The following is a 25,007-nucleotide window of genomic DNA, read 5'->3' as shown; positions in this document are numbered from 1 at the left end:
GAGTCTGTTGAAATGGAAAAATTAGCCATTTCCTAGTTTTGGATCTCAGCTGAGTCATGGCATCTGTACCGGGGTGCCTGACCTTTTTTCCCCCTGGCAGCTGTTGCTGATTTGCCAAGTGAGATTATGTGTACCTTCGTAAAAAGGCATGTGGCCTGGACATATGATCTTCAGTGTTTTGAATTTTATTTTAAATAAGATATGGCAAATGAAATTAGTATCAATTATCTGTCCCTGCAGTTTTAAGAAATCTTTATTTCTGTACACAGGGACTTTAGTCATAATGGTTTGATATGCCTTACATGGGCCAGGTGTACAGGTATCCTCTTATTTTAATACTGTAACAAATTATACTCATCCATTTATTCATTCATTTAATGAGTATTTATTGGAAGCTTACCATGTGCCAGGCAGTGTTCCAGGCATCAAGGAATACAGCAGTAAACAAAGCATGCAGCAGCTCCTGACCTCGTAGAACTTAGATTCTCATGGGAAGAGAGACAACAAACAAAATGACTGTGCAAAATATATACTGTTAGATAGTAGTAAGTGCTATGGATAAAAATATAACAGGAAAGGGGGATAAGAGAGTTTGAGGGATGGTTACAATTTTAAATAGAATGATCAGGGGGAAATTTGTTAAAAAGATTGTACTTGAGCAGAGACCTGGTGGAGGTGAAGGAGCAAGCCATGAGACATATCTGGGGGAAATATAGGCAAAGGAAATATCATTTGTAAAGGCCCTGAGGCAGTGGCATGCTTCACATGTTCTAAGAAAAGTATAGAGGTCCATGTGGCTGGAATGGAGTTGGTAAGAGAGAAAGACAGAGTAGAAATCCAGACCATATAAAAGCCTTGTAGGCTGTTGTAAGAACTGTGACTTTTACTCTCAGTGAGATAGGGAGAATTTTAAGCAGAAGAGTGACTTTGATATTACTTGCATTAAAAATTTTTTCGCAGCCAGCCAGTGTGGCTCAATGGTTGAGCGTAGATCCATGAAGCAGGAGGTTCACGGTTTCATTCCTGGTCAGGGCACATGCCTGGGTTGTGGGCTCGATCTCCAGTATGGGCATGCAGGAGGCAGCCAATCGATGATTTTCTCTCATCATTGATGTTCCTATCTCTCCTTCTCCCTTCCTCTCTGAAATCAATAAAAAAAATTTTTTTGCATCTTTATTGAGGTATGATTGAAATATAATGTCTAATAGAATATACATATTTAAAACATATAATTTGATGGTGTTTGCCAAAGGCACACATATGTGAAAACATTAGCACAGCCAAGATCATGAACATATCTGTAACTCCCAAGAGATTCCTCACACCTCTTTTTTTTTTTTTTTTGATCAAGCCTCAATTTTATTTATTTATTTTTTAAATCTTTATTGTTCAGATTATTACATTTGTTCCTCTTTTTTCCCCCCATAACTCCCCTCCTTCCAGCTCCCACCCCACCCTCCACCCTCACTCCCCACCCACTGTGTTCATCCATAGGTGCATGATTTTTGTCCAGTCACTTCCCGCATCTCCCACACCCCTTTTCCCCCCAAGAATAGTCAGTCTATTCCCTTTCTATGTCCCTGATTCTATTATAATCACCAGTTCATTCTGTACATCAGGTTATTTATTCACTTGATTCTTAGATTCATTTGTTGATAGATGCATGTTTGTTGTTCATAATTTGTATCTTTACCTTCTTCTTCTTCTTCCTCTTCTTAAAGGATACCTTTCAGCATTTCATATAATACTGGTTTGGCGGTGATGAACTCCTTTAGCTTTTCCTTATCTGTGAAGCTCTTTATCTGACCTTCAATTCTGAATGATAGCTTTGCTGGATAAAGTAATCTTGGTTGTAGGTTCTTGGTATTCAGCACTTTGAATATTTCTTGCCATTCCCTTCTGGCCTGCAAAGTTTCTGTTGAGAAATCAGCTGACAGTCGTATGGGTATTCCCTTGTAGGTAATTGAGCCTCTTTCTCTTGCTGCTTTTAAGATTTTCTCTTTGTCTTTTGCTCTTGGCATTTTAATGATGATGTGTCTTGGTGTGGTCCTCTTTGGATTCCTTTTGTTTGGGGTTCTCTGCGCTTCTTGGACCTGTAAGTCCATTTCTTTCTCCAGATGGGGGAAGTTTTCTGCCATTATTTCTTGAAATAGGTTTTCAATATCTTGCTGTCTCTCATCTTCTGGCACTCCAATAATTCTGATATTAGTCCGCTTAAAGCTGTCCCAGAGGCTCCTTACACTATCTTCACACTTTCGGATTCTTTTTTCATTTTGCTTTTCCAATTGGGTGTTTTTTGTCGAATCTTTGGTTTGATTCTTGTGCTCCTCTGGTCTGCTATTGGGTATAATATTCTTTATTTCAGTCCGTGTATGCTTACTTTCTAATTTCTTTATCGTAGCATCGAGGGTCTCATTAGTTTTCGTGAGGCTCTGCACAAATTTATGGCAAGCCCTCAAAATTGCGATTCTTAGCTCCATATCCTCCATTTCTGTCATGTTTTTTTGTCTCCGCATCTTTTATGCTTTCTTGGTGCACCCCCTTGTGGTCTCTGTGCGCAGTCTTGTTCTAGCCAAGCCTTAATTGTTGTAGTTAACACTAGAGGGATTTGACCACCAGGCCGACTGGCTATAGGAATCAGCTGTATGGAAAACGTCTGCCTTCTGGGGAGGCGCTAATCCAGCCTTTGCCTGAGGCGATCGGCAAATGGCTGTGCGCAGGGTTTGGGCAGGGCGGGATCAACAGGGCGGGCAGAGGGAGCAGTTATGGCCGCTCTCAGTCCCGTTCCCAGAGGCTCTGCTTCTCAGAACCCCGGCAGCCGCTGCAAACCTCGGAGAGAAAGCTGCCCTCAGGTTCCAACTGATGCCGGATAATCCCGCTTCTCCCGTTTGAGTCTGGGTCCCTAGAGACTCGCCCGGATCTGGAGCCCAGAGTCTGAGACTCACTCCCGACAGAAAACGACAACCGCGCCCTCAGCCACCAGCCCGCTTTGCGCGCACCTCGGTACCTTTGTATTTTCCACACTGCGCCGCCTCTGAGCCTCGATTTGCTGTTCTCTTTCCTTCTAGTTGTAGAGTCTCTCTTCAGCCAGCCTTCCTGTGGTTCTGGGTGATGTCCGTTCAGTCTTTTAGTTGTATTTTTGAAATGGTTGTTTGCAGCAGCGGTCTCCGGTGTTTACCTACGCCGCCATCTTGGTCTCTCCCTCCTTTTTTTTTTTTTTTTTTAAATATATTTTATTGATTTTTTACAGAGAGGAAGGGAGAGTGATAGAGAGTTAGAAACATCGATGAGAGAGAAACATCGATCAGCTGCCTCCTGCACACCCCCCCACTGGGGATGTGCCCGCAACCCAGGTACATGCCCTTGACCGGAATCGAACCTGGGACCCTTCAGTCCGCAGGCCGACGCTCTATCCACTGAGCCAAACCGGTTCCGGCCCTCACACCTCTTTATAATCCCTTCCCTACCTCTGTTCTGGCGACCACTAATCTGCTCTCTGTCATTATAGATTAGTTAGCATTTTCTTGAATTTTATATAAATGGAATTATTCAGAATGTGTTCTTTTGTTTTGCTTCTTGCTTTTGGCATAATTATTTTGAGATTCATCCATTGTGTGAATGAATAGTTATTCCTTTTTATTGCTGAGTAGAATTCCATTGTATGGATATATTATAATTTCTTTGTCATTCACCTGTTAGTGAACATTTCAGGTGGTTTCTAGTTTTTACCTGTCACAAAGAATAAACAGCGCATTGTTGTGTCATTGCTATTTTATCCAATCTGACAATCTCTGTCTTAATTAAATATTCATTTGGAACATTTACATTTTATGTGATTATTGGCATAATTTTTTTATTTGTTGATTTGAGAGAAAAAAACCACACACGTTGATTTATTGTTCCATTTATTTATGCATTCATTGGTTGCTTCTTGAATTTGCCATGACCAGAGATCGAACCTGCAACCTTGGCATATCAGGACCACAACTACGCTCTAACCAACTGAGCTACCCAGCCAAGGCTGGTGTAACTGGATTTTAGTCTATTATCTTGCTGTTTGTTTTCTGTTTGGACCAATTGTACTTGTTCTTTCTTTGTTATTTTTCTGCCTTCTTTTGGAATGATTATTTTTTTAAGTTTTTTTTTTTTTTGAGAGAGAGTAAGAGTGAGAGAGAAACATCTATGTGAGAGAGGAACATAGTTCAGTTGCCTCCTATATGTGCCCCGACCAGGGGCGGGAGCTAACTGCAACACAGGTATGTGCCCTTGACTGGGAATCGAACCTGCAAACCCTTCACTGTGTGGGCTGATGCTCTAACCACTGAGAACACCAGCCAGGGCAGCATATATTTTAAAGGTATAATCCATAGAACTTGCTGGTTGTTTTGGATCTTGGTGTGAAGAAAAGAGAAGAATCAGCAATGACTTGTAGGTTTTTACCAAGTTTCTGGATGAATGGTGGTGCCATGTTGTAATGAGATAAATACAACTTAGGGGAGTAGTAGCAGGTTTTAGAGGGAAATTAAGAGCTCTGTTCTAGAAGTGTTAAGTTTGAGATGTTTTTTAGACATCCAGTTGGAGATGTCAATAGGCATTTGGATATATGAGTATTGCAATCCGGAGAGAGCACAGAATTAGCAATAATAAGCTGGGTATCAATCAGCATCATAGAATTAAAGCTATGAAACTGGAAAAATCATTTAGGGAATGAATATAGGGAGAGAAGAAAAGACATTTCAGATCAGAGCCTTAAAGTACTAAATGATTTAGAGGTCAGAAGGAGAAGGAACTAGCAAAGGAGAATGAAAAGGAGCAGCTAGTGAGTTAGGAGGAAAAGTATTATGTTCTAGAAATTAAATGAAATATCTCAAGAAGAGTTACACAGATATTAGATTGAACGAAAGAAGCCAAATATACAAAAAATGCATAACTTATAACTCTACTTATAGGAAGTTCAGCAATACAAAATTAATATATGGTGATGTTACAGAAGACCGGAGGAAAAACGAAGCCACGCTTAGAGAAAGGGAGTTACATTTTAATTATGCGCAGGCCCACAGAAAAATGTGTCTTTCAAATTCTGGGCACACCCCCCCCCACCCCACCCCCGCCCCCCGCCACACACACACAGAGGCAACTCTCTTTATTTATACTTTTTCCAGTCCTTTGTCTCCCAAATTTGGGATGAGACTTCTGGGCCTTCTGAGAAAGAAGGCCTGTGTGCTGGGAAGGGGCCATGAGACCATATCTCAAGGCTTGGCCTGGTGCCAGCACCGACAACTCTGGGGCATAGTTTATGGCCTCTTCGGAATGGGAGTAATCTTATTTTCCTTATTATTTAGGCAAGCAAGTATTTACAGAAGCCAAAATTGCAGGGTTAAAGTTTCAAACAGCAGTTTTTATATAAAATGGTTGGGGGACAGGGAGTTGACAGGAAAGGGGCCCATGGGAACTTTCTGGGATAGTGTAATTATTCTGTCTTTTGTTTGGTATGTTATGTGGATGTATATAATTGTTAAGGCTCATTGAACAGAACACTTAAGATCTGTATATCTTATTGAGTGTAAATTATATCCTGATTTTTTTTTTTTAAAGAGAGTTAAAACTGTCAAATGATATTGAGAGATTATATAAAATGACTGAGAATGAACTGTTGTCAATAATGGCCTTGAAAATGGTGTAAACTTTTTTTAAGGTCAAGGAATAGAGGGGACTGTTGAATTAGAGCAGTGGTTCTCAACCTTCTGGCCCTTTAAATACAGTTCCTCATGTTGTGACCCAACCATAAAATTATTTTCGTTGCTACTTCATAACTGTAATGTTGCTACTGTTATGAATCGTAATGTGAATATCTGATATAGAGGATGGTCTTAGGCAACCCCTGTGAAAGGGTCGTTCGACTACCAAAGGGGTCGCGACCCACAGGTTGAGAACCGCTTAATTAGAGGATAGAAGTCTTGGACATTTAACGGCTACTGAAGTAATGAAGGGTGCTCATGATTGGCGTAGGTATGATGGTTTCTTAGGGAAAGGTACTTATAATTTCTCATCATAATCTTGTTCTTGAGATTGATCTCAGTCCTTCTAGTGGTTTCTCTCACATTTCCAATAGCTCGTTATGACAGTCTACTAGTCCTACAGAGTCTGGCTGTGGCCTACCCTCATAGCTTCTATAACCTGTTTCTTTTTCTATTATTCTCCTCTCCTGTCACCCACTTGACTTTCTTGCCATTTCTTGAATATTCTCTTTCTCTCTCTCTATCTTTTGTCAGTACTATGCACTCCAGTTTGAGGGTAGAGACTTTCTGTTCTTCCTTACTTTTTACCTCCTGTGCCTAGAACAGTGCCTAGTGCATAGTAGATGTTCAGTAAATATTGGGTTGGATGAATATAAATGGCAAGCTTCCCTAATGCCTTTTAAAGATGGGTTGACTTTCCAGCCCGGGTTCCATTCTGGTCAAGGGCACGTACCTCAGTTGCAGCTTGATCCCTGGCCCTGGTCGAGGTGCATGTGGGAGGCAACCAATTGATGTGTCTCTCTCACATCAATGTTTCTCTCTGTCTCTCTCCCTTCCACTTTCTAAAATAAGTGGAAAAATGTCCTCGGGTGAGGATTAACAACAAAAAAGATGGGCTGACTTTCAAATAAATGTATTTAAGTGGCAGATGTAGCATGAAATGGCTTTCCATCATGATTTGGTTTTCTCCAACCACAAGAAAAAGCCTCAGACATTAACATGTAGTGGAAAACCAACTTTATAGAAGGAACCCAGGCCTGTTTTGAAGCTTATGGTGAGATGAGAATATTAATTAATGGATTAAGCAGTTAAAAAAAAGAAATTTCATAGATTAAGTTAATAGTTTAGTTTTTATGACTAGAACATTCATTTTTGTGAGATATGAGAATATTTATGACTTATGATTTTTATTTTCTAAATAAATTTGCAGTGGTTATTCTTCATTAGATACCATTTAAGAAATGATTATTACCTTTAGGGAGCTCCTTCTGTTTGCTTGGGAAGCAAAAGGTAAAATAGCAATGGCAATACAAAGTAAAAGTTAAAATAGTGACAAAAGTTATTCCAAGGTGGAACATAGTGAATTATGAAATCTCACTGGTGCAAACAGTAATTGCTAACCCAGTTTAAAACAATATACTGCTCAGCCCACAGAATGGTGTCATTCTTTTGTTCCTCAATAGCCATTTAAGGTCTTTGGGCCCATAGTATGTGGCTCTGTTTTAACTAACATTTGTGTTTTTATTGCAGTTGTCGGACAAGTAACCGCAAGAGTTTGATTGTGACCTCTAGCACATCACCTACACTACCACGGCCGCACTCACCACTCCATGGACACACAGGTGAGTGCTTGAAGGTTAAGAAAGATGAAATGAAAGATGCCCAATTTCTTTCCTACTTCTCACTTTGTGTAGTTCAAAACATTACATTGTCACTTCATTTTGCTGAATGAAGCATACAGAGCTCATGAGCATGCTTTCTGTGTGTTCCGTCAGTTTTTGACTTAGTTGTTTTGACCTGTCCACATTTCTTTTGGTCCTGTGCTTTATTTATCTTGGGGCTCAGTATGTATCCTGGGGCCATAGCCTCTGTTCTGCTGTGTTAAGAGTGCATTATGGCTCCAGTTATCTGGGGCCATGTGATAAAGGCTCCATTAACATTTGTCCTACCATGCCTATGGATTAAAGCCAACAGTGATGATTTTCTGCCTCATGGGACTTCTGATAACTGTTCCTTTGTTAGAATGGGAATCAGTGAAAGTGAGAGAAATATTTGTTTCATATTGACATTGACTTCACATATTGGAATTTAAGCAAATGATTTCATGCATTCAGACTCTGCTCCATTTGGCTCCTCCAGACAGTATAAAGACCGATTTACTTGCCTCTGGCTGAGGAATATATAAAAATCATGAGGCAGACAACCTAATTTGAGTTAGCCATGTATTTTGCTCTAGACATGTATTCTTATATCCCGGGAGAGCCAGATGAGGTAACTCAGCTTTGTTGAAAGGGTTACTGCTTTACAGTGGAAGTTCCAGACCTAGGGGTAATGTAAATGGAGCAGACTTGAAACCACAGGAAGCCATTCAGAACTTGCTGCCTGGATTTGGTAAGCTATGGGCTTATCTGTCTTTGGGCAATAAAAGAGTACCAAAGTAGAGAAACAGCATGAAGCCAAATAAGATAGGTATGTTCCACTTGGGTTTGTCTCTTTGCTCACAGTTTACTGTGTCTTTGGAGGGAGAAAGGGAGGGGGCATGTGGAGTAGTTCTTTGAGCACGTTAAGAGCCTGGTGATTCTGAAATTGATCTTTGTCCTTTATAGAAGGGTCTCACTTTACTGGGCCCAGATCCAGGTATTCAGTGTGCTATGGCCCTTTTCCAAGAATCAATTAAACTCTCAAACACTAACTCTTACATTAGAGGACACCACCAAGAGCATGGGGGTGGGGGGATGGGACCCAAGGAATTGAAGACATATTTGGCCTTTAAAGCAAAGGTCTCATTGTGCTTCCATACTTTCCCCCACAAAATTGACTGGGTTATACATTAACTCAGATAGCACATTCTACCCTGGAACTTTGTAAAAACTCAGCATATATCTGACTGGCCTTTTCATCAAATAGAAGTAAATTTAGCACGTCTAGACCTAGTTTTCCAACTGTAATGTGAGTACTGGGCAGTAATTACTATTGGCTGCTTCTCTCTCAGATGATTATCTCTCTATTTAGATTCCTGGCAGTTAGAGTTTAGGACTAAATCTTCCTTAGAGAGGTTTGATTAAGAACATCATCAGGCCTTTTCAGCCTGCCTGGGTCTGTGGACTCTAGCTTTGAGTCAATATCTGTAACATGCTCAGTTATCATCAAAAATGTTAGTTATCATTATTATCTCTCCTCAAATCACTGCAGAAAATCCAGGTGGATATAATTATATGTATCTACCATTGATTATCATACAAATAGTTTCACTGCCCAAATATTCTCTGTGTTCTACCTCTTCATTCCTCTTTACCCAGTCCCTGGCATCCACTAATCTTTTCACTGTCTCCATAGTTTTGCCTTTTCCAGACTGTCATATAGTCGTTCAGGTTGGTTTATTTCACTTAGTAATATGCTTTGAAGATTCCTCTATGTCGCCTGGCTGGTGTGGCTCAGTGGTTGAGTGTCCCATGAACTAGAAGGTCATGGTTCGATTCCCGGTCAGGACACATGCTCGTGTTGCGGGCTTGATCCCCAGTGGGGGGCATGCAGGAAGCAGCCAATCAGTGTTTCTCTCTCATAGATGTTTCTATCTCTCTATTCCCTCTCCCTTGCTTTTCCTAAAAATCAATAAAAAAAATATATATTTTAAAAGATTTCTTTATGTCTTATCTTGGCTTTATGGCTCACTTTTTATTTTAGCACTGAGTAATGTTCCATTGTCTGGTTGTACCAGTTTATCCACTCACCTAGTAAAGGACATCTTGGTTACTTCCAAGGTTTGGAAATTATGAAGAAAGCTGATGTAAACATCTGTGCAGATTTTTGTGTGGACTTAAGTTTTCAATACACTTTGGGTAATTACCAAGGAACTTGATTGCTGGATCATATGGTTAAGGGTATGTTTAGTTTTGAAAGAAACTGCTCAACTGCTTGATACGATTTCAATCATCTTAAATTTATTGAGACTTGTTTTGTGTCTTAACATGTGGTCTACCCTAGAATATGTTCCATGTGCACTTGAAACGAATATATCTTCTGCTGCTTTTGTGTGAAATGCTCTGAAGATATCAGTTAAATCCCTCTGATCTAGTGTGTCATTTCAGGTGGTTGTTTTCTTGTTGATTTCCTGTCTAGATCTATCCATTGATGTCAATGGGGTGTTAAAATCCCCCACTGTGACTATTTTACTGTTGATCTCTCCCTTTATGTCCATCAAGATTTGCTTTATATATCAAGGTGTTCCTATGTTGGGTGCATAAATGTTTGAAAAGGTTACTAGGTGTACCAGTTAATAATGCGGATTTTGTAATCAAAGAAAACACGATAATTTCAAGAGAAACATCAAAAGTGCTTTATTCAAAGTAATGTCCATCGCTAGCTACACATTTCCCCCATCTTTAGGTAATTTGTGGATACCGTCCCAATAGAACTTTTCTTGTTTTGAGGCAAACCATTCAGAGACCCAATTTTCTACTTCTTCGTACGTTTTGAAGTGCTGCGCAGAAAGTGCGTGTGCCATCGATCGGAACAAGTGGTAATCTGAAGGAGCAAGGTCTGGTGAATACAGTGGGTGGGTTAATACTTCCCAGGCAAGATCTTTTAACGCAGCAGTTCTCAACCTGTGGGTCACGACCCCTTTGGTGGTCGAACGACCCTTTCACAGGGGTCGCCTAAGACCATCGGAAAACACATATATAATTACATATTGTTTTTGTGATTAATCACTATGCTTTAATTATGTTCAATTTGTAACAATGAAAATACATCCTGCATATCAGATATTTACATTACGATTCATAAAAGTAGCAAAATTAAGTTATGAAGTAGCAACGAAAATAATTTTATGGTTGGGGGTCACCACAACATGAGGAACTGTATTTAAGGGTCATGGCATTAGGAAGGTTGAGAACCACTGTTTTAACGTGTCTTTAACTGGTTTTGAAGTGTGTGATGGTGCGTTATCATGAAGCAAAATTACTTTGCTACGTCTTCTGGCACATTCTGGTCATTTCACGATGAAGGCGTGGTTCAAATTGATTATTTGTTGTCGGTAGCGATCAATATTAATGGTTTCACCTGGTTTTAGAAGCTCATAATATACCACTCCCTTCCTGATCCCACCAAACGCAGAGCACTGTCTTCTTTCCAAAGCGATTTGACCTGCAGTCACTGTTGATGGTTGACCTGGATCAACCCATAATTTTGTGCATTTGGGATTCTCAAAATAAATCCACTTTTCATCGCCAGTCACAATTTGATGCAAAAAAGACTTTCTTTTGTGTTGTTGAAGCAACATTTTACTGATGACTTTTCGGTTTTTCATTTGCCTTTCATTCATTTGATGTGGCACCCATTTTCCTTCCTTTAAAATCTTTCCCATTGCTTGTAAACAATCGGAACTTGTTTGCTGAGCAATGTTTAATCTTTCTGCAAGTTGTTTTTGTGTTTGACACACATCTTCATCCAATAATGCTTGTAATTGTTGGTCTTCAAACTTTCAGTTGACCTGGATGTTCTTTGTCTTTCACATCGAAATCATCACTTTTAAAGAGTTTAAACCAGCGTTCACAAGTATCTTGAGATGGAGCATGTTCACCATAAGCTTCCCAAAGTATATGATAACTTTCTTTTTTTTTTTTTTAAATATACTTCCATTGATTTCAAAGAGGAAGAGAGAGGGACAGAGAGACAGAAACATCAATGATGAGAGAGAATCATTGACCGGCTGCCTCCGGCACGTCCCCCACTGGGGATCAAACCCACAACCTGGGCACGCGCTCCCGACCAGAATCGAACCCGGGACCCTTCAGTCCGCAGGCCAGTGCTCCATCCACTGAGCCAAACAAGCCAGGACTATGATAACTTTCAGCAGCACTTTTCTTCAAAATAAAGTAATGAATTAAAACTTCCCGCAAATGCTCTCTTTTTTTTGGCATGACATTCAACATTTTTAAGCGTAAAAATATCTGTGATGTTAACACCTTCAGCAAATTTGACATGAAGTTTTGAAGCTTGCTGTCAATACAACAAAATAGCATACATATCATATCGCATATATATCAACATATGTGTAACTACATCTATTGAAAAAAATCCGCATTATTAACTGGTACACCTAGTATATCCTCTTGGATTTCTTCCTTTATCATTGTGCAGTGTTCTTCTTTGTCTCTTACAATAGCCTTTGTTTTAAATAATATTTAGTCAGATATAAATATTGCTACCCCAGCTTTTTAAACATTTCTATTTGCATGAGATCTTTTTCTAGCCCTTTATTTTTGGTCTGTGTGTATCTTTTGTTCAGAGGTGGATCTCTTGTAGACAGCATATATATGGTTCTTTGGAGCATTTAGCCACTTTTTTTCCTTAAATTTTAATTGATTTTTTTTTTTTAGAGAGAGAGAAGAGGGAGAGAGAGAGAGAAACATCAGTGTGAGAAAGAGATACATTGGTTGCCTCCCACACATGCCCTGACTGGGGATAGAGCCTGCAACCCAGGCATGTGCCCTGACTGGGAATCAAACCATGAGTTTCTGGTTCATAGTTCGACACTTAACCACTGAGCCACACCAGCCGGGTGAATATAATGTGCTTCGGCATCGTTTTTTTCCTCTTTCTTATGCTTAGGATTCTTGGATAATCTTGGATATGTAGGTTTATAGTTTGTTTATCTGTTAAATTTGGAAAATTGTCAGCCCTTATTTCTTCAAGTATGTTTTCTGTATTTCCCACTCTCTTCTTTTTTAAGGATTATTAGGCTGCTTGAAGTTGTCTCACAGCTTATTGATGTTCTGTGTATTTTTTTTGCAGCTATTTTTCTGTTAGTGTTAATTATATGTTACATATGTATGTTCTATGAATACCAGCTTTATTTGAGCACCTGGAAGATTCTTTATATTCTACCCTCTAACCCAGGGGTGGGCAAACTTTTTGACTCGAGGGCCACAATGGGTTCTTAAACTGGACCGGAGGGCCGGAACAAAAGCATGGATGGAGTGTTTGTGTGAACTAATATAAATTCAAAGTAAACATCATTACATAAAAGGGTACGGTCTTTTTTTTTTTTAGTTTTACTCATTTCAAACGGGCCGTAGTTTGCCCACGGCTGGACTAGATCATAGGACAAAGGCCTATATTCATAGTATGGAAAACCAGAATTGGTACTAGGTTGAGAGCCTATCTGCTTCAAAGGTTTTGCTCTGAGGACCCCAGTCAAGGGGATGTGTGAAAGCTGAAAGTGCCTCTTCCAAATTAGTTCTCCCTAAAAGAGCACCTTTATATAATTGATACAGAGTTGCTGCATAGGATTGTTGGGCATTGTTTGAGAGGCTGGCTTTTCCTGGATCATTACAGAAAAACAAGTGCTACCAGACCCTGTTGGATGGAGATAATGGGAAACAATTGGGCAGCTTTGTGGCACCTGGGAACATCCATGCTCTATGCAGGAAACAAACTGTTGCAGAAAAAGCGAAGGCACGCTGGACGACCAGGCCTTGGGGTAGCTGCAGCATCCCATAGCTGATGTTGGTTCACAGAGGTGAACATAGCAGTGAGAAGGCAGACAGGGATTGGCTGAGTGGCCAGCACATCATGGAGTATGATGCTTACTTTGACATGGCCTTTTAGATAGAAACACATTGATAGCTTCTGCCAGCTAGGGACTCCTAATAACCAGCCCCCAGCTGAAAGTTAGACCTGAGGAGTATGGCAGGCTTAAGTTCGAGAACTGTTGTCACTAAGGCAAAGATAAGCACACAGTTTTGTTCAAAGCTTCTGAGCTGTAAGTTAGCAAGTGACAGGGGACATGTGAAAACTGATAAAGAGATGGGGCTAATTCCTACACCATGAGGAGGTTGGACATATTTTATAGACTTGGGGGCCTTGTGTATGGACTATTTTAAAGAACACTGCCTGAGAACTTCTGTTCTTAAGCACACACATCTCTTAAGCACACTTATTTCTGGGTTAGCCTCTTAGATGCAGTATGCAGGGATATAAGTACAAGAGACTTTGGGACCAAGAGTCTGTTGCCCTTTGAGAAATGTTTGAACATTTGGCCATTCCATCTGTACTCAATGAATTCTTGAAGCCTTTGGAAAGTTGAGTTAATTCATCTAGTCATATTGGAACCTGAGGTGTTTCTAGGAGGGCAGGAAATTGACAAGTTGCTGCTGGATCTTGAATGAACGTCTGGGAGACAGAGATGTTTAAAGGCAACTTGGGAACAAGAGAGAGAAACCTCTGGGCTGCCACACTTTTACAAAGAGAGAATCATTAAACTGATGGTGGGCCTGAAAAAATAACCATATGTGCTAATTGCCAACGTGAGGGGAAGATATCTTCCTTAAAGGTTTTCTCAGCCCTCCTCAGAAGTAAACTTCACAAATTGTTTCTTTTCCTTCCCCCATCTACAGGTAACAGTCCTTTGGACAGTCCCCGGAATTTCTCTCCAAATGCACCTGCTCACTTTTCCTTTGTTCCTGCCCGTAGGTAAGTTGATAGAAAACCTCCTGTGTGTTTAGCATGTGTGGAACTTGCACGAATGTCGGTTAACGTCAGCTTCTTCCTTCCAAGTGTGTTACCTTTGGCTACCAACCACCAAAATTCTTTCCTTGCTTTTCTCACCCAGGTTCATGTTTTGTTTTCTATATGCTCTAGGTATTTGCATTTGAATGTTTGAATTGGCAAGTAGATATTAGGGATGAATTTATTTTTATAATTCTAAGCACAAGTCCCTGATTTCCTGAAGTTGTGTTCCAAAACATTATACTCTCAATTGAGAGCTATTCCTAGCATGACCAATGAGAAAGAAAATGGGCTATTTTCCCAGGAGGACCCAGAGGTATATTTTTACTCCTCTAACTCAGCCAGTTCCAGTCTCTTTTTCCTTGGGGATAAAGTGACTACCATGTCTTCACATTAATTTAGAAAGATTTGGTGCATTGCAGAGCCATCCTTATATTCCTCCTCACATTTTAAGTCTCTGAAAGTGATATAAATTTATCTCTGGCACATGATAGCAATCCTGACAGCTCAGCCAATTGCCAGAGTACCACCTGGCCTCTGGAGAAATACAAAGCTGACTGAATGAGTTCGTCCCCACCACATACCAAGGCTCCATGTATAAATAATTTACTTTTCAGAACATTTTCTTTTAAAAAAATATATATATTGATTTCAGAGAGGAAGGGAGAGAAAGAGAAATATCAGTGATGAGAATCACTGATTGGCTGCCTCCTGCGCATCCCCTATTGGGGATTGAGCCCGAAACCTGGGTATAGGTGGACACTCAACCACTGAGCCACATTGGCTGGGCCAGAACATTTTCTAAAATTATTTCTTGGCAAAATTCATGTTCTTTTATTTTATTTTTTATTTTAAAAATATTCTTGGTTAGAATCAGTCTCTGGCATTAAGACCTCCAAAAAATCATGGCTCCAGATTTGGAAAAATAGCCATGTGTGCTAAATAGATTTAATGAATAGAGAATGATATATACAGCTTGACTCAAAATTTTATACTTAGACTACTTTTTAAAGAGATAATAAAAAAAGAGCAGATTACTTGAAATAGTATTAACTCACTATTCAAATGACAACCCAAAAGCAATCCATTCCCTCCCTCTTTAGGATTCTGTATAGCTGAAAGGACATAGAAGGTTGGGAGAAGTTTGATGGCTGATAAGGGTGTCCCTTCTGACCCTGTTGCCTTATTCTGAACAAATAATATCTGAGTTTGTCTCAAGGACTCATCTCTCCTACCATGTGTCACTTCTAATTAGTTAACCAAGGATCCAAGTAGGAACACTAAACAATATAGGAATATGTTGTGTTGGTGCATTTGTTTTTCCAGCCCAGATGAAAAGTCTTACTTATCCCAACCTTCCTGCCTTGACTGTGTGTGAACTGTAGCCTCAGATTAGGTATGAGCTGGGACAACAAGGCCTGTGACTGATCTCTATACGTGGCATTGAGTCATTTCCCATTTATTCAGTAAATATTTACTGAGCACCTAGTATGCCCAGGTACTATGTTAGGTACTTAGTTATATAGTGGTAGCAAAATAGACATAATCCCTACTTTCTTGAAACTTAGTAGACTTTGTAGAGTCTGTGTAGTTGTTGTTCCCATCGTAAGGAATGCTGTTTCCTCAGATCTTCACCTAATTAGCTCATTTTTGTCTTTCATTTTTCATCTTAAATGTCAGCAGAGGCCTTTCCTAACCATAAAATATGAAGGAGCCCCAATCGTCAGTCATTCTCCATCAAATCATCCATTTTCAAGCTAATACTTTCTAATACCTGATATTTTCTTTTTTTTTTTTCTTAAATAGATTTTATTGATTTTTTACAGAGAGGCTGGAAGAGGGATAGAGAGTTAGAAACATCGATGAGAGAGAAACATCGATCAGCTGCCTCCTTCACACCCCCTACTGGGGATGTGCCCACAACCAAGGCACATGCCCTTGACCAGAATCGAACCTGAGACCCTTCAGTCCGCAGGCCGACGCTCTATCTACTGAGCCAAACCGGTTACGGCCTGATATTTTCTTATTTGATTGTTTTCTATTTCCCCTCAATCAGAACCAAAGTACCTTTAATGGTGATACCTTAATATGTTGAAAACTGTGTCTCCTGGTATATAATGAGCACTCACTCAGTGCTTATTGATTGAGTGAGTGGTAAATAACAAACAAGCAGACAAATACATAGTTAAAGATTGTGACGAGTACCATGAAGTTAAAGAATATGATGCTGCATGAAAGTATAGGAAGGAATGGGGCTGGAGAACCTATATGGGGTGGTCATGTGATGCCTCTCTGGAGGATTGACTTTTAAGCTAAGACCTGAAGGGTAAGAAAGAGCCTGCCATGTTGGGAATGATGACGCAGGTTGTAGAGACCATTCCAGGCAGGTAGATAGCATGTTCCATTGGTGCCCTTGTATCAGTTTCATTCCCTGGGCTTTGGGTGATGGTATTACAATATACTGAGATTTAAACAGGTCTGTGCTAGGTGGCATGAAGTTTGATGCATATGCATGGAACATGGAACCCTGGGCTATCCCCTTATAGAACATAGTATTGGTGGGAGTGGAGAAGAGGATTTCAACCCTGCCAAACAAAGTACTTAGGAATTATGTTTCCCAAAGTACTGAGGTCAGGCTTGAGTCTTATAGGATCACATTAGTTTGGAATATCACATACACAAAAACAGATTTACTAGTAATGACATGCTAAGGATAGACCTGTCAGTCCTACAATTTTACTTCAAACTACACAAGTTTCTAAAAAGAAGTTTGGCCTTTGCCAAGTTCAACCAAATGCCAGGAGCCTAACAGATCAGTCTTTCTGGTTTCCTTTGATTCTCACTATAATGTATGTCTTTTCACTACAGTCATGGCCACAGAGCAGACAGGTAATAGCGGACTTGATGGGGCGAGGGGCTGGGAAACTGCTTTGCATGGCCAGACAAAATGCTTTTGTGCTTGGTGAGAACTGGTGTGATGAGTCTTCTCTGGGTAGAGACATTTGGCCTTTCATAACTAGCAGAGGGGGCCCTAAGAGAACCCCTTCTACCTGCTGGAACCAAGACTCAGAGGTCATATGCTTGGAGGCAGAAATTACTCAATAGTTTAAAACTTCTGAGCCTGGAGACAAGTCACCCTCATTCCCACAACTTTCCTCAGTCATTCAGTGAAATGACCAGGCAGAGGAAATGAAGACATCCTTTAGTGACATTTCTTTCTGACTCGGGTGGTCCCTTCTCTTCAGTTTATAGAAAACTGGTTGCCATGCAATTGGTTTTTATTTCTAACTAAAGGAGGAAAAGTCACCTGTGAAAAAGTATATTTGACAAGGGTTTGGGAAATCCCTCCCTAAGTTAGACTAGTCCCATCTTTGCTGAGCTCAGTTTTCCTGGAATTGACTTGCTTTCTTATGGAGAGCTTCCAGGACCCAACAAGGAGGTCAGAAAGAACATCATATTTGAGCAGTCTCCTGCCTCAGAGACTAGGTTCCAGCAGAGCTTGCTGTCTGGGTGGCATGAAGTTTGAGTCATGTGCATGTGGCATGGAACCCTGGGCTATTCCCTTAAAGAACATAATAGAAAAGGCTGCTAGGTATTGGTGGGGATGGGGAGGAGGGCTGCAAAAGAAGCCCTAGCATTATTGATTCCTTTTTCCTTCCTCTCCCTTAACTGTGAGGCCTGGAACAAATTACCCAGATATCTGGGTCTTAGTGTTTTCTTTGAAGATTGAGGCTATTGAACTTAACTTCTAACGGCCCTCCATTGCTAATGTCCTATGGTTCTGTGGATAGCAGCAAAGAAGTTTTTCTTCCACTTCAACCAGAGCAGACTATACACTCCAAGCTCCACAAGAAAGAACACTTGTGTTGTAGCACATCCACAGTCCAGGAAAGAATCATTTTTTCTTGTTATAGAAGCTGTAGGCCAGATGATACCTGTTTGACATTTCTTTCTTTTTTTTTTTTTCTTTTTTTTTTTTTTTTTTTTTTTTTTTACAGCAAAACACATAACTGGTTCTCTATGATGAGAGCGTAAGGGTGCATCCTCCCAAGAGCAGCAGGAAGCCTGCCCCCAAAACCACATGTATAGCAAGGCTATGCCACCTCACTCCTGATTCATAAGTTACTGTCACTCTTTGGCAAACATTCTCAAAGACTGGTTTTGCGAGTCCCACTGATCCTAGGTAGCCTTTGACACTTAGCCATTGATTGATTCATACTGAGACCCAGATAGTAGTCCACTTCTTTCTGGTTGTCAACCCAGTGGCCTGGGGAAGACCAAAGAGGCCTTCACATGGAGCCTTCAAAAGAGAAAATAACTGCATTTCAGTGGCATTTCTCTCCTTGTGATGATGCCTTTAGCTGGTGTTCTGTCATTGTTTCTCTAAAAGTGAATAAGTTGAGAGTTTAAGGATTTTTGTTCCAAAATGACAGTATTGCATAACAGATGTTCTCATCTGTTATCAGATTAATCAAAGACATTAACTCTTTTTAGTAGAGATGTCCGTCTTTGCAGCCGAAAACACACAATTGGCCCACGTAAGAGAGAGACATGAAAGCATATACTGGACTAAGCAGTGCTGTTTTGAGACAAGGGAAGTGGACCGACTGCCGAAGACAATGCTGATGGAAAGACAGTCAAGTCCTAGGCTCAGCGTAGGGTCCAGTAGAAACTGCCTAACAGTATTTTCTTACATAGGACTGATGGACGGCGCTGGTCTTTGGCCTCTTTACCTTCTTCAGGCTATGGAACCAACACTCCTAGTTCTACTGTCTCAGTAAGTAGCCAAATTTGTGGCCGTACCTCCTTCACCCTTAGGTAATACTTCCCTACTGGTTATGGCTGTCTGTCCCTACAGCGTTGCAAAGCAGTTCTCAACTTTTCCTCCAAAGCCAGACACAAAGAAGCTGCTCAGGGATGAGGCTGAGTGGGGCAGAGGGCCGCTGGCCCTTTATAGCCATAGCCAGATCCATTTAAAAATAAAAATACATTTGGAAAGAATTAGCCAGCATGCTCTCTGGGCATCAGTTATTCCTGGTGGAATCAGAGAAGGGCTTGAGGATGGAGTTTTGCTTTGCTAATGAGGCTAGGCAGTGGGGCTCCTAAGCACAGTTCCCCTGTCCTCCCCACTTTATTTCTAGGTCTGCAACCAAGAGCAGATAACCCCTTAGTGGCCCCAAGGCCTGGTAGACCCTCCTCCTCCTTTTTCACCTTTTCCTTTCAAAAAAGAAGGAAAGGATAATTGTTACTTGATATTTAAATTTGATGTGTTTCAACAAAAAGCTGGGTCCTTCTCTAACATTTCTAATTATATTTCTTTTAGAGACGGTTTTAACCTAAAACACCCCAAATGTCCTAATTGGTACTGTGCACAATTGATCCTAAAATGAGTCTTTCTCATTAAGCAACTCTTAATTGAAGCCAGGATGGCAGGGTTGGCAAACTTTTTTTTGTAAAGGGCCAAATAGTAATTATTTTAGGCCACAGACTGGATGACCCTTTCCCCATGTCTTCCACCATTCTTCAGGTCTTCTCAGTTTGTCTATATTCATGAATCCCAAGTAGGTAAAAGGAGTATCATTTCTCCCTTGATGTCAATATTATTCTTAAATTAATCCAAAGATCTCATTGGTCTCTTGGCAGCTGTTAAGCTTCAGATCTTTCCTTATTAAATACCCTTTCCCCCATAATCTTTTACTCAAACAGGTGTTTTTTAGACCCAAGTTAAGAGTCATATATATTAAATATGTATATATTCTGTTCACTAAATTTTAATAAACTAAACACATTGCTCTAACTTATTTTATTGGGATACTTTACCAGTTTTGCTTCATGTTAGCTGCAGTTGGGTGAGGATACTCTTTGCAATTTCTATCCAAATAATTTATAAAAATCTGGCCAAGACAGAACCCTGTGGAGACCTTTAACTGGCTGTTCACAACTTCATGTATTAACAGCATTCCATGAGAGAAGTGTTCACTGTCAAAAGCTGCCCTTTTTGAGGAGGCATTTTATCAGAGAGAGTACCAGAGGAGGAGGGAAGGCAGTCCCTAGTCATGTGGCCCCGTTCTCACAGTGCACCCCAAAAAAATCTGATTTCTCACTTGGTATTGAGGCTTGCAGAGTTCTCTGTGGTTTTTACTCTAAATGGATTTAGATATTTCAACCCAAGATCCTCTATCAGTTGGAGAACAGAAATTGAGCCAGTGGTGTTAGACTTGCCTGGTCTCTTAGCCAGCCTTGTCAGTTAAAGGGGGAGTTCACTGATCCTGGGACTAAAGTGCAATGGCTCCATCTGTAGAATGCTTAGGGTAGCAGCTCCCTCTCTCAGTGGTCTATTGTCATTGACAATGGGCTCTTGTTTGCAGTCTCAGTCATTGGGCAATGTTTAGAATTCTTTTTTATTTTTATTTTTTTTAGAGAAAGGGAGGGAGGGAGGAAGAGAGAGGAGAGAGAAACATTGATTGGCTGGTTGCCTCCCAAATGCGCCCTGATGGGAATCAAACCTGCCACCTTTTGGTGTACAGGACAATGCTCCAGCCACACTGACCAGGGCCAGTGTTTAGAATTCTTACTTGTTTTCAGGTCAAGTCTAATCTTTTAGAAATCTAAAAGTAACCTAGACCTAAAAGTCATTTTCTCCCCTGATGGATATTTTTTGCCTACTGGTATCCCTAGAGCAGTGATGGCGAACCTATGACACGCGTGTCAAGAGGTGACACGCAAACTCATTTTTTTGGTTGATTTTTCTTTGTTAAGTGGCATTTAAATATATAAAATAAATATCAAAAATATAAGTCTTTGTTTTACTATGGTTACAAATATCAAAAAATTTCTATATGTGACACGGCACCAGAGTTAAGTTAGGGTTTTTCAAAATGCTGACACTCCGAGATCAAAAAGTTTGCCATCACTGCCCTAGAGTCTGGGCACAGCCTTCACAGCCTCAGCAAAGCCAATTGTCCTCTGGATAACATTGCTGAACCATTCCAAGGGCTCTCCCAAGGTTGTGGGAAGAAAACTTAAGGGGATATCATTTTTAGCCTGGACATACAAATTTCCTAAGCCAGAAAGACATGATTTATTATTTTACTTGCCATTCCAACTAGCCAAAAGCTTCATTGAGGGCAAAGGTTCCATGCAGAATAATCTGCTTTAAAAAAAAGTTTCGTTCTGCTTTTCTAATTTTATTTTTTATTATTGACAGTATTACAGATGTCCCCCAATTTCTCCCCACTTAGCCCCTCTCCTCTCAGCCCCTGCCCCACCCCATGCCTTCACCACACTATTGTCTGTGTCCACTAGTGAGGCATATATGTAATAAGTTCTTTGGTTAATCTCTTCCCGTCTACCTAAGATATTTTTAAAATTGATTTTTAGAGAGAGAAGAAGGGAGAGACAGAGAGAGAAACATCAATTTATGTCCAACCAGCAGCCTTCTGGTGCAATCAACAAGCCACACTGGCCAGGACAGAAGAATCTGCTTTTGCCACCTAAAGAGGCCCTCTAGGTAGTTACAGTGCATGTCACTTGATCATCTAGGTTCAAATCTGCAAGGCTTGGGAAGCACCCTAATGTCTTAGCTTTCTCAGGACTGAGGACCTGAAGGGGTTGAGATGATTGGGATCATAAACAGTGGAGGCTGAAGGGAGCAATGAAAAGAAGGCTTACTTTGGATTGACTTTGGGTTTACATTGACTGGGAAGTCCCTGACCTTTTTCAGTTCTTCGTTCCTGGACTGCCCTTGAACATGTCTTTAATGCTGTTTTTTAATCTTCCCCTCTAGTCATCATGCTCCTCGCAGGAAAAGCTGCACCAGTTGCCTTTCCAGCCTACAGCCGATGAGCTACATTTTTTGACGAAGCATTTCAGCACGGAGAGTGTACCAGATGAGGAGGGAAGGCAGTCCCCAGCCATGCGGCCCCGTTCTCGCAGCCTCAGGTGAGGGGTCCTCTACTCACTGAGTCCCAGAACCTGTGGAGCTCAGCTAGTTTGCCCAGCATAGGAGCCATCAACCTTATTCTATGAAGGGCAAGAGAGTAAATCATTTAGGCTTTGCAGGCCATACAATCTGTATGGCAGCTATTTAAATCTGCTTTCGTAGTATGAACTTATCCTCGGACATTATGAAAACTTTGTTTACAAAAACAGGCAGTGGGCCAGAATTGGTCTTTGGACCAGAGTTTGTCAACCCCTGGTTTAGCACATTCACAGACCAATGTGAAGTGAAGCTCAAGCTTTTTTGGCTTTGGCTACAGCTCAGTTCACCACCCCATGAGGTACCTGATGATGCTACCAAGTGGTCCACCTTTTACTCCCTTTAAAAGTAGCAGTAGAAATACACTTTAGAGTCCATTCAGTAAAAGGAGAGTGATGTCCATTCTGACGGTAACCTGGATGTAGAGCCCAGAGATCTTGGTTTATGAGCTAAGCCAGCTGAGAAAACACTGTGCTGAAGACACTGTGGCTGACTCAGGGAAGAAGCCCACTTCAGAAGCGGAGTTAAATGTTCATCTGACTCTATCTCATTTCCCTGGATGACCTAAGCTCATCAAACTAAACCTTAACAGCTGACTTCTCTGTGAATTCCTTAGATTAATTGGCTCTTCTCAAAATTCCAGGTAAAGGAAAAGGTGTAGATTAAAATGAGCATGGCTTTTCAAAAATTTCTATTAAATTTATTGCGGTGACAGTTAATGAAATTATGTATGTTTTAAGTATACAATTCTATAATACATCATCTGTATATTGTATTGTGTGAAAATAAACATGACTTTAATGACTGAGTTCAGCTTCCCAAGGTCTCTGGGAAATAACAGATTGGCTAACGTGTTCAGGGTGGGGCCCAGAGGAGCAGTGCCTCCCAGGAAGAGTCCGAGCAGGTAATAGTGGCACTTGAGCATTAGTGAGTGAGCTGAGCCAGACCACAGACTGGTTCAAGTTCAGGGATTGGTGCGGTTGGCTAGGACTGTAGTGCAAAAGATCAAAAATAGAAATTAGTGAATGTGGCGTGTAGATCCCAGTGCCTTTCTTTATCTCACACAGAGAAACACCAGAAACTTGGTGCTCTCCACAATCCACACAGAGTAAAGGGTACCTTTTAGGCCATTTGAGATTGAGAGGACTATAGCGTCTCAGGGAAATACCTGCTGTGTTACTCTTAACCATTTGTACGCCATAAGCGTCATAGGTGCAAGCAGCAGACTTTTTAAAATTAAATTCAAAATATCGTGGCAGTAACTGGTTAAAATACTTGGTTATGTGCACCAATACAGCAGGCAGACCATGGCCCACTTCAGGGAAAAAAGGCATAAAGGAACAATGTTGAACCCAGCGCAGCTTGGATCACATGCCAGGGGCACAAAACTGGGCACTACCCAAATATCCATTCAATTGTGAGCCTCTACCTTTGAAATCCTTTAAGGGGATGTAACCACACATGGGCCAAAGGGGAAGATTTAGGTGACCCAGGCCTGTAATTCGCTGTAGACTGGATTGTCCTCATTCATCCCCCAGGTCAGAGCTATTGTTAGCCCTATTGGCTGCAGCTTGTTTGGAAGAAGATATAGGTATACGCTGGCTTCCTCTGGTTGTTTTGGTGGTGGTGTGGTTTTATTTGATTCCTAGAACATGCTGGGTATACCTGATTTCACTGGCCAAAGTAAAGAAGACCGAGAGAGTCCTGTTCTGGGGGAGGTCACCCTAGGAAAGCCACCAGTAGACTCAGGATTGGTCTCCTCCTTTGCAGGGCTTTTCAGGCCCTGGCAGAGGTCTTGTAAAAGCCAGTCTTCTTACAGGAAGGTAGTCTAGCTCCAGATGGTATCATTTTTAGCTGAACAAGGTGTACTAGCAACTTCAGGATTAAGGAAGGCTCTAGAACTCGGCAATCATTAAGGTGGGAGTGTGTGGGTATTGGGGATAGTGGGAGGGCAGGGTTCTGGGGATGACCATCTTTTTTCTCAAAAGTTCCATGACACTAAAGTAACACAATTGTTTCTTTCTTATTTAGTCCTGGACGGTCCCCAGTTTCCTTTGACAGTGAAATAATAATGATGAATCATGTATACAAAGAAAGATTCCCCAAGGTAAGGATCCATTTTAAAGGAGACTGGTGATGCCTCTGAGGATGGCTGCCTACAGCCAGCCCCAATGGAAAGATGATGGTGAGGGATGGAGTGCAGTCTCCAGAGGTATCGAGAAGAAGAGCAGAAAGGCACCAGGAGGAGTAGGATACCAGACTGCTCGGGAAGAGGAAGGCACAGAGGTCTATGAGCTTAGGAAACACCTTTGTTCATGCAGATTTCATAGCAGCCCCTCATTGCCGGGCACCACAGAGTGCACAGACAGGTGTGCTGGAAGGGGGAAGTTGGCCAGAGGGAGCAGGAATGTGGGAGATCTCAGAGTTGCTTACTCAGATTTGCACTTGTATTTTCAAGTAGGAAAATGCTAAGGGAGGAAAGTTGGTTATTATCCTGAGATAGTTGAGAAATGGTCTTCACAAGTCTGCATTGGCCATAAACCTCCCTGTATGTGGAACTAGGACCTTGCTTCCCATTTGCATTTCTTTTTGAACACCACATGCCTATACACTCTGACCTGGCCTTCTAATGAGGGGCCCTCTTCTAATGAGACCAGGGCACTGACGTAGGCTCCTGGGCCATGACGGTGGGGAGCGGGTGTCCTCAGCCTCCTTCATCCTCTTTTTAGACCTTCCTGGGTCTACCTGTTTGTCTGTATCTAGGGTCTGCAGTGTGTGGT

General features: G+C 41.1%; 1 protein-coding gene across 10 annotated transcripts in view; it reads left to right on the top strand.

Annotated features, from left to right (window-relative positions):
• MAST2 (microtubule associated serine/threonine kinase 2) overlaps nt 1-25,007 on the top strand; it is a 170,125-nt gene that overhangs the window by 121,139 nt on the left and 23,979 nt on the right. For 8 of the 10 annotated variants that reach the window (XM_070404834.1, XM_070404835.1, XM_070404833.1 and 5 more), the window contains 6 exons: nt 7,269-7,360; nt 14,138-14,213; nt 17,118-17,138; nt 18,948-19,026; nt 22,036-22,190; nt 24,259-24,334. In XM_070404834.1, the coding sequence (XP_070260935.1) occupies nt 7,269-7,360; nt 14,138-14,213; nt 17,118-17,138; nt 18,948-19,026; nt 22,036-22,190; nt 24,259-24,334 (499 nt within the window). The remainder of the gene's footprint in view (nt 1-7,268; nt 7,361-14,137; nt 14,214-17,117; nt 17,139-18,947; nt 19,027-22,035; nt 22,191-24,258; nt 24,335-25,007) is intronic. The other 2 variants (XM_070404837.1, XM_070404836.1) reach the window with 1 other exon arrangement.

The sequence above is a fragment of the Myotis yumanensis genome, unplaced genomic scaffold (assembly GCF_028538775.1).
Source record: "Myotis yumanensis isolate MYYU_CA2020_CCGP unplaced genomic scaffold, mMyoYum1.0.hap1 SCAF_2, whole genome shotgun sequence".
Classification (NCBI taxonomy): Eukaryota; Metazoa; Chordata; class Mammalia; order Chiroptera; family Vespertilionidae; genus Myotis; species Myotis yumanensis.
Note: the sequence above shows the minus strand (reverse complement) of the source record. Positions and strands in the feature narration are given on the sequence as shown.